Genomic DNA, 18,126 nt, shown 5'->3' on the forward strand with positions numbered 1-18,126 from the left:
ATATAATTAACACCAGAAAAAAAATCGTTAAACAAACTTTTGATCATTATCATTTGCTATTTTAAAAGAAAACTGTACGACTATTTTGCTGTCATTTATTAGGGATTATCAATTCTTTAATTTTGTAAACCGCACTTCATCAGAAAGGCAGATTTCTTTTATTTCCATTAAAACAAGATGTGTTTGTGAAATACTGATGCTCCCGTATGGCGGCTAATGACAGCGGTTAAATTTTCTCAAATGCAAGTCAAACTCCAAAGTCAGGCACAAGAGATCGAGAAACGATGTAACCCGAGGAAAAGACTTGTGTCAATGGATAAACCTGGTAAATATGTAAGCCCAAGCACCAACCATTCAAAAGTTATGGTCAACGATAATGTTTTCGAAAAGTGGGTCAAAATTCAAGGTCAAAATTATTGGTACGCAGGGGATGACCTTGTATTAAGAAATACACATGCAAAATATAAATAGTCCTAGCACCAACTGTTTAGAAGTTATCGTGAAGGTTAAAGTTTTCAAAGGGAGGTCAAACTCAAAGTTCAAAGTCAAAATTGTTGGTATCCAAGAGAAAGTCTTGTCACAAGGAATATAAATGTAAAAAATTTGAAAGCCCTTGTACTAATTATTCAAAAGTTATTGCCAAGGTTAAAGTTTTTTAAAAGTGGGTCAAATTATAAGGTCAAGGTCAAAAATATTTACTCCCATGCAGGGAATGGTTTGCAAATGTCACGATGAATATACATGTGAGATATGAAAGCCTTAGCACCAACTGTTCAAAAGTTGGTGCCAAGGTTAAGGTTGGGTAAATTTTTGCAAAAGTGGGTCAAACTCAAAGGTCAAGAGGTCAAATTTATTGGTACCCAAAGGTTGTGTTGTCACAAGGAATACACATGTGAAATATGAAAGCCACAGCTCTAACCAATCAAAAGTTATTGGCGATGTTAAAGTTTTTGTGAACAGTCGGACGGACAGGGCAAAATCTATATACCCACGAATATTCGATTACGGGGGCATAAAAACAGACAATCAAAGAAATAACTTTCCGGTAAAAACTGATAAAAGGAAATTTTCAAGGTTCTTACCGCACGATCATGAAAGATTAAAATTGCAAAGGTCACACACGATCTCTCACGTTACTCGAAACGATAATGCTCGTTTCACGAAAGATTCTACACAATTGGTTTGTCAACAATAACATTGCAGCCACTGTATTTAATGAAAACTCTTCTGTTTAGGAAAAAGCCTCTTTGGTTTATCTGCAAGTATTTAGAAACTTTTTAGGGTATTCGACCTAAAGATATTTGGGAGAGGAACTTGTGTCCAATCCCATTGACATAGTGTCAATAAAATATGTTCAAAACGAAAGAAAGATATGCATTTCATTTTCAAGAATTTTGCGTAATGAAGCATTAGCTTATATAGACTTTGAATTTACTGTGAACATTTTCTTAACCTATTTAGCGTGATATTGATTCTCTTAATTTTAACTCTTTACAGGCCAATGTAGAATAACGAACTGTCAGACATGCATAGAAGCTTCTGGTGGGACGTCGTCATGCTCACGTTGCAACAATGGATACTTCCCTTTGTCAACGGCTTGTCAACCCTGTAGCCAGGGATGTAAAGCGGTCTCGTCAGGATCAGCATGTGATGCATCCACTGGTATTTGTGTCAGTGGTTGTAATACTGGTTGGATAGGAGAAAAATGTGATCGTTGTGACAGTAATTTTTTCAGTGCAGGAGGATATTGTTACAAATGTAGCGACGAGTGTGTAAACTCTTGTGACGGAACAACCGGCAGCTGCTTTGGAGGATGTCGCGAGGGCTTCTGGGGAATAAGCTGTGAAAATAGATGCAGTCCTTTCTGTTTAGGAATGACCTGTTACTATACAAACGCTACATGTACTGCGGGTTGTGTTAACGGGTTTTATGATAATCGATGTGAGACTCCTTGTGGAGCCTGTCATTGTGAAAGACGGACAGGATCTTGTATTGGTTCGTGCGATGCTGGATGGTATGGAGAAAAATGTGACAAAAGATGTCATTCTGCCTGCTATATTGAAACTTGTAATCGAAATGATGGGCACTGCACACACGATTGTCCCACTGGATTATATGGACCATTCTGCAACACGAACTGCAGTACCGGATGTGATGGAAAATGTAATAGAGATACTGGAGTATGCTCAACTGGATGCAAGCCTGGATTATTCGGAGACATTTGCACTAGTCTGTGTAATGCGAACTGTAAAACTGGATACTGCTCTAGATCCGATGGATTGTGTGTAGGTGATTGTATAGATGGATATTTTGGTGATTACTGTTCGAAGATTTGCGCCAGTTCCTGCAGTGGTAACTGTGATAAAAGCTCAGGATTTTGTTCTGATAAGTGCCAAGACGGACGATTCGGCAATTTCTGCGAAAAGATTTGTACCACTGGTTGTTCTTCTAACACCTGCGATCGAACTTCAGGAGTATGCCCCTCCGACTGCACGTCTGGGTTGTACGGATTATTTTGTAACCAATCTTGTGCGACTTGTGATTCAACTGGCTGTGATAAGTCGAGTGGAGTCTGTAATAGTCAATGCGATCCTGGGTATTTCGGTAGCATGTGCACTAATCGCTGCTCTTTTGGTTGTCTTAATGAACTGTGTCAGAGACGCAATGGAGATTGTATAGGAGATTGTAAGGTTGGCCGTTTCGGTGCAAATTGTTCCCAGTTTTGTGGTTCTAACTGTAATAACAATATTTGTTTAAAAAGTTCCGGAGATTGCTTCAGTTGTTCAAATGGTCGATATTATGGTCAAAAATGTCAAAACGCATGTCCAAACTGCGATTCACAGGGTTGCTCTTTTGAAACTGGTGTGTGCATTGGGTCTTGTTTGCCTGGATTTCACGGAGCAAATTGTGGTCTTCGGTGTAGCGCAAATTGTGCAAATCAGATGTGTGACCGAACCTCTGGGAAATGTTTGAAATGTAAAGAGGGATTTTATGGGTTTAATTGTTTAATGCCCTGTAACGCAAATTGTCCATCATATTTGTGTGAGCAAGACACCGGATATTGTTCTAAAAATTGTTCAAACAACTCTTGGGGCCAAACATGTGCAGAGAGATGTAGTTCGACGTGTTTTCAACACACATGTGAGAGAGATACAGGATATTGTCATGCTTGCGATGAGGGATTTTACGGATTGACTTGCAATCTGAATTGTAGTAATCAATGTTCCTCAAGAACTTGTGATCGGTCTATTGGCTCCTGCATGGGCTCCTGTAATGTTGGATATTATGGATATAAATGCGAGTTTAAATGTGTCGAGTACTGTAATGGTTCTTGCAACCAAGTAACTGGAACTTGTGACAATCTTTGTCCGCATGGACGGTATGGTGATTACTGCTCTTTAAACTGCAAGGAAACATGCTTTGGAAGCGATAACAAATGCATTCGATCTTCAGGTCATTGTGAAATGGGTTGTGATGTAGGTTATTTTGGCAACTTTTGTAACTTAACATGTCCAAATTGCGACAGTTTCGGTTGCCGTATATCTGATGGCTCTTGCATCGCTTCCTGTAAGGTAGGATACCATGGACCGTCTTGTAGCCGTTCGTGTAGCCAGACTTGCAGTAATCTGACATGTGCCAAAAATAATGGTTATTGCACTGAAAGCTGTTCAGTGGGGTATTTTGGTAACACATGTGAAAATGTATGCAACTCAAACTGCGATTCTTCTGGTTGTCATAGATCTACGGGTGTTTGTTTAGGATCTTGTAAACCAGGTTATTATAATCCAACATGCTCAGGAGTATGCAGCTCGCAGTGCAAAGGCGGAACCTGTGAACGTTTTAATGGTACCTGCTCAGAATGTAACATCGGCTATTATGGGGACTTCTGCAATTCGACTTGCAGCAAATGTGACAGCCAAGCATGCAGTCACGCAGAGGGTAAATGTTTTGGAGAGTGTCAGGTAGGGTACTTTGGTGAAAAGTGCGACAAACTTTGTAGCCAAACCTGCGGTACGGCATCTTGTAATAAACTTGATGGCCATTGTTCTGCTTGCAGAGATGGCTATTTCGGTCTAATTTGCGCATCACCATGTAACTCATTTTGCATCAGTAACAAATGTAACCAAACCTCTGGATATTGTACTTATGATTGTACAAAAGGGTATAAAGGCAATTATTGTAATGAACAATGCGATGCAGCATGTGCGGATGATACCTGTGATAGATATAGCGGTGCGTGTGTTGATAGTTGCAACACTGGTAAACATGGTGAATTTTGTCAGCTAAATTGCAATTCAAACTGTGGTTCTGGAACTTGTCTGAAAGAAAATGGAGATTGTATTGGTGGTTGTCGTACAGGGTATTACGGAAAAAAATGCGACATTACATGTAGCCTTCAATGCTCATCATCATGCGATCAGATTTCGGGATTTTGTAATGGCCAATGTAAAACTGGTCATTACGGAAACTTCTGTGAAATTCAGTGTAGCGCTTTTTGTAAAAGTGACAGCTGCGATAAAATCACAGGGGCCTGTACAATGGGATGTGACAAAGGGTATTATGATACATACTGTAACCAAACGTGTAGTACCTGTGACGATGTCGGTTGTAACGACCGAACAGGTGCTTGCTTAGCCAACTGTGATGTAGGTTTTTATGGCTCCCATTGTACATCACAATGCCAAAGCACCTGTCGAGGCGCTTGTCAAAAAACAACAGGACTTTGTTTAAATTGTCCTACTGGTTACTACGGAGATTACTGCTTACAAAACTGTGCCAATTGTGACAGCAACGGATGTGCCATATCGGATGGAACGTGCATCGGATTATGTAGAAATAATTTGTTCCATGATCAGTATTGTAGATCTTCTTGCAACGGAAATTGTCTAAAGGGTACCTGTAATAAGAACACCGGAAATTGTGATGCCTGTATCCAGGGTTACTATGGTCCAAAATGTACTTTATCATGCAGTGGTAATTGCCAGCAGAATATGTGCAGAAGAAATGACGGATATTGCACGAACCCTTGCTCAGAACGGTACTATGGACCAATTTGCACTTCAATTTGCAGTGTAAACTGCCGTAGTGGTTGTGATCGAGAAACTGGTGTGTGCAATGCTTGCATTGATGGTCGATTCGGTGAGTACTGTGACAGAGCCTGTAGTACAACTTGTGGAACAGGAGGCTGTAATAAACAAGATGGAAAATGCATTGGATCCTGTGTACAAGGGTATTTTGGAGACTATTGTTCTTTCCAGTGTAGTGCATCCTGTGCTGGAAGTTGTAATAAAACAACTGCTTATTGCATCGGCGATTGTCAGAATGGCCACTACGGAAACTTCTGTGAGCTAGACTGTAGCACTGGTTGCATAGGCGGAGTATGTACCAGAAGTAATGGTGTTTGTGGCAGGGGTTGTAAAACAGGGTACTGGGGCGCGTTCTGCAATAACACTTGTCCAACATGCAATGCAAACGGATGCTATCAAAACAATGGAACCTGCATGTCCCTATGTCTTCCTGGCTTTTACGGAGCATTTTGCTCTCTTGCCTGTAACTCAAATTGTAAGGATAATCGATGTGCCCAGTCGACAGGCATTTGCTATGAATGCAAAGACGGGTATTTTGGAGAAAAATGTGATTCTCCTTGCAGCAGCGGATGTACTTATAATGCATGTTTTAAATATACAGGTATGTGCAAGAAAAATTGTAAAAAAGGATTTTACGGAAGTAACTGCAGCAGGGCATGCGTTGGGTGTAATGAGTGTTTCCGTGATACAGGTTACTGTGCAAATTGCACGTCAAATAAATATGGAACCAACTGCCAGTTTATCTGTAGTTCCAATTGTAGGTTATCTTCAGGTGGGCAACTAATGTGCGATAAGGACTCTGGTGCATGTCGGTATCAATGTAGAGATGGTTGGTGGGGTGCGAAATGTGATCAGGCCTGCGGTAATGGGTTAGGATGTCAAAGTTCTACATGTGATGTCAATACTGGCTTTTGCTTAACACTGTGCTCTGATGGCTTCTTCGGAGATAGATGTGAAAAGCAATGCGTTGCCACTTGTGCTGGCAACAGGTGTGATAAGGCTTCAGGTACCTGTTCAAATGGATGTAACCATGGATATTTTGGATTAAATTGCTCTCAGCAGTGTGGCCAAAACTGTTTGTCTTGCGATTTTCAGACAGGCAGTTGCAGTGTTTGCGTTAAAGGAAGTTACGGAACTACTTGCCAGTTCAATTGTAATAGTAACTGTAATGTTAGCATTGGGGTTGAACAGGCATGTTCTAAGGACTCAGGTTATTGTCTCCATGATTGTAATCCAGGATATTTTGGAAACGACTGCTCACAATCGTGTCCAGGTCATTGTTTTAGTGGAAGCTGTAACAGAGCAAACGGACAATGTGATGATGAATGTAAGAATGGTAACTACGGTCTTTTCTGCAACCATAGCTGCCTTAATTGCTTAGATGTAAGCGGGGAACCAATGTGTCATCGAACAACAGGTACATGTTCAAAGGGATGCAAACTTGGATTTTTCAATAGACAGTGTTCACAAATTTGCTCTTTAGATTGTCAATCCCGCGCATGTTTCGGAACAAAGAGAAATTGTACTTTTGGGTGTCTTCAAGGACATTTTGGTTCCGACTGCACATCAAAATGTAACCCGAACTGCATCAACGATATTTGTGAAAGAGCGTCAGGGGAATGCATTATTGGATGTCGACCAGGTTCATATGGATCTCTATGTATGTATAATTTGATTTTCTAACTTTTGAATCGCAAATAATGTTAATTATAAATAGGAAAGTTAAGTTTTTTTCATGATATATATGTATTTTTAAGGCAGCTATGTCAGATTAAGGGTTATTGAAATATAAAACACTGGGTGAAATAAGCAGTTTCCCGTTATGGGAAACTATATGGAAACCACATGGAAACCAAGTTTACATCATGTTTCCTAGTGGTTTCCGCAGCGGATGCCAGGTTATTCCGTCAAGTTTCCGTACCAAGGAAACTACTACGCTCCGATTCCATTAGGTATCCCGAACCACGGAAACCTCAGGAAACCTGAAGTTTCCCGAGCCTCCATGTAGTTTCCCGTAATGGGAAACCCGAAGATTCCACTGGTTTCCATAATAAGGAAACTTGATGGAATCCTCAGATTTCCCATGAACGGAAACTAGAGGAAACCTCGTGATTCCTGAAGTTTCCATGACTCAGGAAACGACATGGAATCGGGGCATAGCGGTTTCCGTTTGATGGAAACTTGGTAGAATTATCTGGTGTCTCATAAAAGGAAATTACAGGGAAATTTCAAGATTCCCTTATTTTTCTGAGACGGGAAGCAATGTGTAATTGTGGTGTAATAGTTTCCATACCATGGAAACTACAGGGTAGGTTGAGCATTTCAATTTCGCAAAATGATTGACAAGCAACTGGAAGCTCAAGGATCCCTGTATTTTCCATGATAAATCTCTCTTGTCTAGAATGTGAAAAGAAAACAGCAGGTTTAATTAAATCAAAAAATATATTATTAATTTCCTTGGTAAACTGTATTTTCTTTTCAAAATCTATCAAGAAAATATATAAAAAGGAAAAAGAATTATCAAATCATATGTTTAAAAATTCATTTGATGTGCAAAACCTTTACTTGAAAATGATATCAAAATAAATAAAGTCATATATCTTGGTATACAATGAAGTAGTCTTTCACATCTAAGTCCATTCATAAACTTCATTAAATACTCTATACTTCTTTCAACATCAGCTTCCTTTGTATTTTCTTCACATCATCTGCAATCTGCAATATATTTTCATACAAAATTATTATTTGATGTAAGAATTGTATGCTTGAATATTATTTAGAAATCTGACAAGATCACTCAATGTCCTTAAATGTACCAATATCAGTGATTAGTTTCAGTCTTTAAATTTAATGACCATGAAATCTGAATAATGAACATTACATAGTAAGGTTTTAAGCCAGATTAATATTAAAGCAGGTATGTTTGAGAATATGACCATCTCATACATGTAGAACACTGCTTTTAGTTGAGTGAATTGGAGAGATATGTGCTCTTGACGAGGATATTACAAATCTTTTTTTTTCTTATTAATTGACATTTGACCTAGAAATTTTGTTAAAGATCACTGAAAACCCTTCATCCCATGGCATACAAGCCAGATCATACCTAGGGAGAAAAATTATGCTCTGGATATATAGTGTATTTTGATACTGACCTTTGACCTAGATAATTGGTCCAAGGTCACTTTTTACCCTCCATCCACAGGCACTCTATGAGTTAAATTTAGTGAGATTGGGCTGAGGAGAGAAAATATACTCGGGACAAGTGATATCAGATGGACAGACAGATCTTCTCATGGCATCTGCAGAACAGGACCCTAAAAAAAACAATGCACATACATGTTAAGCTATATCCATACGAGTCAATATGAATTCATCATATGTTGCATTGCATACACATGCTTTAATCATGTTTAATACCTTATGAATAATTTCATATTGCATGTTCACTCAGTTTACATACAAATAATCTAAATTTCATCAAAAACGACCAAACATATCAGCCATTCAAGATTTAGCTAATCAACATTCAGTACAAGTTCTATATGCTATATCATATGTACAGACACATACTAGTATTATTAACCTACATTCTAAATCTTGTTTAATGTCACTGAAAATTAAGGCGATAGCCATTAACCAATTTTTACCCCCAATTTACATACATGCATGTTGTAATGTTTGTTCAAAACTTCTCATTTATAAATATTACCTTATAGTATATTTAGTTAACATATACCTACAGTTAAAGCTTCAAAGTGTTTCATTGAATATTTTAGAAATTACAGTCATCAAAATACTGACCAGCCAGAAATCAGTATATTTTTACTTTTCATTATTGTCTTGTTTCATTTAACATGTTTCAATGTTAGAAAGTTTTAGTAAGTTATAATATTTACTACTTTAGCATAGCCATACAGTTGAACTTTGGCATCTCGAACACAGACATCTCGAATACCATAGATATGTCGAAGTAATTTGGAAGTATTCTTTAAATATTTTACTCCTGATATCTCGAATCCTCAAATACATGTATCTCAAAATAATTTCAATTGAACTTTGAACCTTGACAAAAGGACTCTTAAACAAATATTCATTATTCTTAAAATAAAGTCTACAGGTTACAAAATTATAAGTTGCTCAACAATGATCATATCAATAATATCTAAAAGAGTTGATCATTTCCCCTTGGGGTGAAGGGGGGGGGGGGAGGGGGGGCTTCCTCTATACAATTTAAAATATCTTTACTTTGTGTCAACCTTGGTTAAAATTAGTGGTTCTTGAGAAGTAGAAAATGTGAAAAGCTCACAAATGGATAGACAGTTTGATGGACAAACGACGAAAGGTGATCAGAAAAGTTCACTTGAGTTTCTAGCTCGGGTGAACTAAAATCCTCACTACATGGTGTATATTATGCTAGGTATCATTCAGACAGAAAATTTTATAGAGAAGTGAAAAAGACTCCAAGCCATACTATTTCAAAAGGCCAAACAAAAAATATGTCTGTTTACTGTTACATGCTGAAATAAAATAGGGTCGGTAGGTAGGATTTTTATTTTATTTTATTGAATTTTGTTATACACAAATTCACATGCATTGGTTGAAATACAAAACAGTTTTACCATTGTGTGGTGCTTTACCTTTGTTTGGGCTTGCCATATGGGCGATAGACAATATCTTTCTTGCCAACTGCTTTACAGCTACCACACGATGAAAAAACTGTCTTTTATTTCTTCTTTAATTCCATGTAGCACTAACTATTTCTAGTACTTTCGATTTCAAACGCTTGACCGATTAAGATGCATGTAAAAGTTAAACCGACGAATGAGTGACTTCTGGATTTTCACGATGAAAAAAAATTTGGGTTGGCTATTAGATATAGGGTCGGTCGGGTAACCGTTAATAAACATATTTTTTTATTATGCTTAACCTGTTGTAGTTTGCAGCTGGTAGTTCAAAATTCCAATTAAAATTGGAATCAAGTTCTTTTCTTTTAATGCAATTGTCATACATGCCTATTTATGATTGAATTAATTACCACTTACCACATGATTACATCTTGATTCATCATACATCTTTAGTTACTGGTGCTCCTTTAATGTCAGTTCTCTCCTCTCTGAAAGAATATATTATGTACAGTTACTATTGCATTCTGATTTCACTTATAGACCAACAATAAACAAGAGTCCCATGGGTCACACTGCTCACCTGAGCACTTTGGGAAGGAAAAAGCATAAATCAGTTCAGTATTAAAAAGTTTAAATACAATGGTTCGGAGGGGGGTGGGTGAATTCTACACTTTCTAAAGATGCTTTCGAATAAATATGACACATATTAGCATTGCTGTTCTTAAGAAGAAATTTTTTTAAGGTCTTCCGTTTTCACGGAAGACATATAGTGATTCTACTGTTTCTTCTTATTATTTTTATTATTTTTTTTGACTTTCTAATTTTGTGCACGCGATTTCTCGAAGACTATTGCATAAAATTTTCAGGAAAGATGTGTCGTAACATGAACTTGATCTATCTGAGAGAAAATTTGGAAATTTACTTCCGGTGCCAAGTTACTGACCATTTTCTGAATTTAAAATTACATTTTGTCCGCGGATAATCTCAGGAACGGTAAAATATGAGTTTCTAGTTATTATTATTATTTTTCCGCCCATGTAATTTTGTGCACGCGATTTCTCAAAGACTACTTGATGGAATTTAATGAAATTTGCAGGAACAATGTGTTGTAATCTGAAGTTATTTTATCCGAGAGATTTTTTGGAAAATCACTTCCGGTGCCAAGTTGCAGACCATTTTCTGAATTTAAAAAGACATTCTGTCCGCAGATAATCTCAAGAATGGTAAAAGATATCAATGTGAAACTTTCAAGGATTATAGATCGTTGTAAATCCTAGCGGGACATGACCTTAAGTTCGTTGTCGGTACTTCCGGTCGTTAGCGGATGCGAATTTAAAAACTTGAATTTTCTAATTTTTTTGTTTTTCAATATTTTTCTTTGATATAAGTAGGGTTAATAGAGGCATTTCCAAGAAGGCTTAATATATAATTTGTTTAAAAATTGATAAATCTAAACTCTAGGTATTCGCAGTTTAAAATTTGAAGCGGGTTCAAAATGGCGGCTGTCCCCGTAAACTCCGACAAGCAGGTCGACACTCGGAGCTCTTCGGGTGGCTGGTACCTCGCACACTAACCTACTACGTCAACGGTGTTCTATTATTTCGGGTTTAATCCCGATTATGTCTGAATTTTCTTTCTCATTTTTTACGTTTTCATTTTTATAAATGTTGTTTTTTCTGTGTGAATCCTGCACTATTTTCATTTGTTTTAAATAAATCCTTAAAAATCTTTGCATTTTAGAAGGACCTATGTTATATTTTACGGACATTGGCAAATCAAAGTTTTCCTAAGAAAAAAAAGGTTAAATACATGGTTTTTTTCACTTATGAAATACTGATTGAGAGTTATCTCCCGTGTAGAATTCTCTAAGCGGTGAAAACCAATAAAGCATATGTTTACAGAGGTAAACAAAAAGCATGTGTACTTCCTTCAACGAGTAGAATCATCTATACAGCAAGAGAGAAAAGTAGTAATGGCTTTGTTGTATATTGTATTCAGGAGACAAAGAGCCAACAGGTCGTCATTTACCATAATTATGCTCAGTATGCTGGGAAAGGCAAAGATGTGACATATGCTGAAAGGTAGACCGACTGAGATCAGTTTCTAGGTTGTATGAAGGAAGCACCATTTAGTAACTACGAATAAAGATTGAAATAAATCCATGCCAATATTTTTTATGACAATGTGTTTCAATCAATTCAGTCAATTACATGATAGAATCAGTCAACCAGTCTGACTCTTCTGATGACCCTTATGAATAATATGTAATTATAGCTGTTAAGGGAAGTAACTCAAAAATAGAGATCGATGCCGGTATGTCCTTGTCTTCTTTCTATCTTTACATTTTCAGCTAAAATATGTAGAAGTCATAGGACATGAAAATACAATAATGTATATAAAACAAAAACCATATGAAATAAGTGAGTTTTGGAGAAATATTATGTTGAAAAATTATGTAGGTCCCTTTTATCAACATTTTACATAGGAAATACATTGAGAATTGCAAAAACAAAAAACAAAAACCCTGATTTGACAAAATCTAAAAAAGAAAGAAGGTTGGCTTGGTAGGTTAAACAATCCAGAAAAATTCTATACGAAAAGTTGTCTGAGCAAGAACTCGAAAACGATAAAAGATTAAGACACCAAACTTATATGAGCAACAGTCCTTAAGAGTCATTCTCTGTAAGCATCAAAGAATTTAGAAAAAGGTTGGAAATGGTACATCACAGATTTGGCTGATAGTTTGCATGTAATGTAGAAACGCCATGTATAGATAATATTTGGGGTCAACAGACAAATTTGAGTACCGGTTGCCATGGTTACCGAAACCGCCATTTTTAGCTCATAAACGAGCAGCATTCTATTAAAATTATACCAACTTCATCTTAATTTTTTATTTTCTACACATTTCATACAGGATTGACAGTTACCTATTCTGATGTATTATTTATAGGAGTAACTACCGCAATTAGTGTATTAATTCAGTAGTTGGTCATAAATGAATGATCTTTCAATGAAAAGTTTCAATTTTTACAAATTTAACAAATTTTGAAAAATGCAGATTTTGGGCATTTTCTACAAATAATAGCAAAAAAATGCAGGCTCTCCATAGCAAATGACCACCATCATGTAAAAGTTCATTCCATACTAAACAAAATATAAAATTTCTAGAGTGGTAATATTTCTTAAAATAAAATAAAATGAAAACAAAAATGGTTGCTATGGAGAATTTGGATTAATTTGTAGAATCTATATTTGACTGTTTTTTTTGTACATATCTGCTTTCATTAAATCCTTAATGAAAAAATAACTCTTTAATGTACCTTTTCATTTCACTCAACATTTAAACAAAATAGAAATCTGAAATTTAAAAAAAAAATACCATGTTGCTATGGCAACCAAATAGTTCAGGATATTATCAATGTACACATCCTTGAATGTTATGTTTCTTCTTCAATAAAATAAATCATGCTAATTAACCTTGTCATTTCAGTTGCATTAAAATAGAAAAATAAAATAAAAATAAAATAGAAATTCATTAAAGAAACACATGCTTTGGCAACCACATTATCATAGTTCAGGAACAGTCCCTATTATATTGATATTATCAAAATACAAAACTAGAGACTCAGTACTTGATCAACTTCTAATCACGCACTTACCCTCACATACACAGAAGAACACTTACATTAATAAAATACAAATATATCAAAATTACTGCAACAGGAGTGGTTTTGCACTATGTTGTTTCCATGGAAACAAACAATAAATGGATGTATAAGCAATAACTGTCCATATAAAATTCAATGGAAATTCCCTTTAACATCCTTTTTTGCAGTAACCCCCCCCCCCCCCCCTTGAAAGTCAATTTTATGTGCCTCATATTTTGCAATACAAAATATGGTTGGATGGAAGGCAGAAAGGAGAATGGAACAACCAAAAATGCACATGACAAGTTATATAATTTGTCATGTGCATCTTTGGCTGTTCCATTCTCCTTTTTTGATGGAGGGCAATAAGGAGAATGGAACAACCAAAGATTCACATGACAAATTACTGTAAACCAACTATTATTCGCGTCATCTTTTATTTGCGATTTTTCAGTTTGAAAACAATCCGCAACGATTATTTTTCGTGACTGAGGAAATGTCCTTTACAAATATATAGCAAGATAAATGGTTCGCAGCGATTAATATTCGCAAGTTAAGATAGGTCGTGAAAATCGCAGATATTTTTCGCACCTGAATGAAAATTGGTTAACAGTATATAATTTGTCACCTTCATCTTTGTTGTTCCATTCTCCTTGCTGCCCTCCATCAGTTTACATTTTTGCTCATGTAAAAAGAAACTGTTGAAGATATAATTGTCTATCATCAAACACTGATTAATTTTGGTAATCACAATTCAAACATTTCAAGATTTTGTGATGTTGACCCTCCCTTTTCACTGCATTGCTATTACATTTCCTAATGTTGATTATACTCATTGACTCTGACATTGACCTTGACCTAATTTTGCATTGACCTTGCTATCTTGAATTTCATACAACTTGAAGACAGAACTTCAACCATGCTAATATTCGACTCTGAAATCATTATTCATGACTTTGACCTAACTTGATCAATTTTTCTACTGGTCAGAGACTATCCTCCCTGCAAGTTTAGTCAGACTTCAATATCACTTGGTACGTGAGTAAACTAAATCAAGAATCATTTTATTTATAAGAATAAAATTTTGAGTCAAGGAGCTTCTCTTTTTTTTTTTTAATTATAATAACAAACAGTAGTCTTGTTAGAGACACATTGTACATGTATTTTGATTTTAGGCCAAAAAAATGATAGTCTTGTTTCCTGCTACCAGCCTGAAAAAAATAGGTAGGAAAATTATTTTACCTTTTTCCGACAGCTTTTTTTTTGGGATATGAACTAATACAAGATCAAATTAAACATGTCACAGGTCAATATTGTCTGTTAAAATTAAATTTCATGTCTTTTGATGCACAACTCAGGTGGTATATTTTGAAAGTCCATTTTGAAACATAGAATTTCATGAAATGCTTGTTTTGTGTTAACACGGAAACCAATTACGGTGATAGAATGATGAAATTCCCTATTTTTTTCTTCCAAAACTAAAACTTTAGCGTTGGGCGCAAAAAAAAAAAAAGGTCGGACGGGTAGCAGGAAACAAGACTAATTATTTTTTTTTTTTTTGGCCTTAGTTTAAGTTATTAAAGTTATGTTAAAAAAACTACATATTCTTGCTGGCATGCCAAGAAACAAGAAACAGAACAATATGAAATTCTGACTTTAATGAAAAATTACTCTCATGAACTAGAGGGTACTCTTTAATACAAATATGTATTTACTATAAAATAATACGACTAAAACAATCCTTCACTTCTAATTAGGCATCAAGTAGCATCCCTATTATGCTTATTGTCAATAATGGTTGCATAATTTCATGAAAAAAAAATTATTTTATGAATCTTATAAAAAAAATTTAAAAAATTTCTCTTTTCATCTGTCCGGATTCTGCATTTTAGATGATTTCACTTGTGCAATCGCATAATGTCATTGCAAATGTTTTCTCGGATTTGATTATTTCTTTGTAAATTCACCATATTAAGCATAAATTTCTCAGTTCCAAATGAGTATTCCAGCAATTTTGTGCACTGTTCCCTATAACAAACAAGATATAGATCAATTAGCATTTATATAAATAAACACTTAAAAAAAGCAAAAAAACAAACCAAAAAAAAAAAAAAAAAACAAACAACAAAAACCCAGAGCCATTAAATGCAAATAATGCAGCAAACATTGACAACTGCATGCATCAATTTAATTATATAAAAAATACAGCTTCAATCACCCCCCCCCCCTTTCTTTTCCATATTTTAAACAAAAGCAAATCTCCACTACACTCTCTACACAAGATTATTTGAAGTTAAAATGAACATTTCAGCTTTTGCATTACCGAGATACAAAAATTTATATTTTGATTCTTTATATCAAATTTTATAAGGATATCTCATTAATTACAGAATTCTATTAAGTATGAAGTAGTACTGTTTTAATAATGAAAATTTCTTTCTATATTTTAAACTTTCTTACGTAGTTGCCATTATATAATGTAATTAGAGATGATAAAACAAATTGAAGTTATTTTTCTAATTTTATATAATTAGTTCTTAAATGAAATAGCACATGACACTACCCCCCCCCCTCCAAATAAAAAAAATCCATACAAACAAAATTAAGCACTGAGCACACTGAAACTTACAAAACCTGCAATGTTGTGTTTTGTTTAGCAATGTGATGATTTTACATGTGTTTACATTCTACCTGGATCAACATGTAAAAACAGTTGTTGTGGAAAGAAATAAAAGACGTCTTGATCGTATAGTGGTTTATTTGAGACTTGTTATTATCTATAGAAACAAACGAAAGTGTTATGACGTCACAACAAAGTCAACGTTACATGAACTCGCGGATAATCCATGACACTCCGGGCACCAAAATGAATAGTAAAATTTTAAAAAACTCATATTAAATTAACAGTTCCAGTGAAATAAAAAGCAAGTTCATAATCACTAAATTAAGAGGTCCATTCACGGATTCTTTCTTTGGCTTTTGTTTTTGATACTCGATCAGAAGATTGTATTTGAAGTTCGTTCTCATTCACTTCGATTGGATATAGTTTCAAAATTGGTCTATTGGTAAGTCCATTTTTGGTCCGTAAAGTGGCAGCTCTGACGAATCCGTCTCTCCCCTGTATGAGTTCATCCACGACAGCTAGTTTCCACATGATCCGAGGTTTCTCCTCATGGATTTGGACAATGTCACCGACTTTAATATTCTGCGACCTGTTTCCATTTGCTGTATGGTACTCTCTCAGTGATGTCAAATATTCTCTCTTCCAGCGGCTCCAAAAGTGATTTAAAATAGTATTCTGATTATCCAATCGTTGGTTTAGACGATGGCAAGTCAATGAATGACAGTCGTTTGAATTCTCTGGGTCCTCTGTTGGGTATGGTAAGGAAGTCAGTCTTCTTCCGTACAGCAAATGTGATGGTGTTAATGGCTCTGGATCCTCGAGGTTCGATGAAACGTATGTTAACGGACGGTCATTTACTATCGCTTCAACCTCTGTGACTACAGTTTGTAAGGTTTCTAAATCGATGTATGAACGGCCGATTATTTTCTTCAGTGTGGATTTGGTAATTCCTATGAGTCGTTCCCAAAAGCCTCCATACCATGGAGCTGCCTTTGGAATGAATTTCCAAATAACTCCTATATTTGCGAGTTCTTCTTTAATAGTTTTAGATTCAAACAGTTGTTGCAGGTAATTCGCTGCGGACTTGAAAGTTGGCGCATTATCTGAGATGATTATTTTAGGCACGGACCTTCGGCTTGCAAATCTACGGAACGCCCGTAAAAATGACTGTTCGGATAAATCATTGACTGTCTCTAGATGAATTGCTCTTGTATTAGCACATGTAAATAGGCAAATATAAGCTTTGGATTGTCTTCGGTTCCGTTCCTTAACGAATAAAGCTCCTGTGAAGTCTACTCCCGTAGTAGTGAATGGCGCTGATTCCTCTGTACGAAAATAGGGTAAAGGCGGTAGCTCTGGTGAGGAATAGTGTTTTCCATTTACAGTTCTGCAAATTACGCAATTCCGAGTGACAGAATTTACAGCCTGTCTGATTGCTGGTATCCAAAACTTTTGTCGGATGCATGACACTGTCGCATTCGTACCAGAATGGCCACTCCGCTGATGAGCGTCTCTGATGATCAAGTGTGTAACAGTGTCCTTCTTTGGAAGTAAATAAGGGTTCTTTGTCTCGTTGTCTATTTCGGCATAGCAAATCCTACCTCTACAGCGTATGCATCCATCAGCATCAAGAAATAGACGAAGTTGTCTGATAAGAGATGGTTTGGCTCCATTGGAATTCATTTTCATAATCTCCTCGGAAAATGAGTTCTTTTGACATCCTTTTATTAAGTTCTTTTCGGCTCTGTACAGCTCTTCGGATGTTAAACTGTTGAATTCCCTGTCGCATGTGTGAACTCGACAATTTTTTACAAATCGTAATACAAATGCAACTACATGTAGTAGTTTTTTATAATCGCTGAATCTTGATACGTCGATGATGTTCAGAATGTTTTCAGGTTTAGTAGTAAGGTCGTTTGACGTTGTGCATTTCTCTTGTGTCTCCATTACAGACTGTACTGAGGTCGGTTGTGGGTTCCAACATGGCCATGCCTCTCTGTTGTAAATCCATGATGGACCATGTTTCCATAAGGCACTGTTCATAAATGAAGTTGCGTCAAGTCCTCGGGTCAGTAGATCAGCAGGGTTGTCATGTGTTGGACAGTATTTCCATGTAAATGCACTACATAATTCACGAA

At 36.0% G+C, this 18,126-nt stretch overlaps 1 protein-coding gene across 1 annotated transcript in view; it reads left to right on the forward strand.

Moving 5' to 3' along the window:
• Window positions 1-216: 216 nt before the first annotated feature.
• LOC133180111 (multiple epidermal growth factor-like domains protein 6) overlaps window positions 217-18,126 on the forward strand; it is a 58,998-nt gene continuing 41,088 nt past the window's right edge. The window contains exons 1-2 of the mRNA XM_061314687.1: window positions 217-325; window positions 1,498-6,747. Of these exons, the coding sequence (XP_061170671.1) occupies window positions 217-325; window positions 1,498-6,747 (5,359 nt within the window). The remainder of the gene's footprint in view (window positions 326-1,497; window positions 6,748-18,126) is intronic.

Source organism: Saccostrea echinata, unplaced genomic scaffold, assembly GCF_033153115.1.
Source record: "Saccostrea echinata isolate AGI-Se365-2 ecotype Australia unplaced genomic scaffold, CSIRO_AGI_Sech_v1 ptg000006l, whole genome shotgun sequence".
NCBI lineage: Eukaryota > Metazoa > Mollusca > Bivalvia > Ostreida > Ostreidae > Saccostrea > Saccostrea echinata.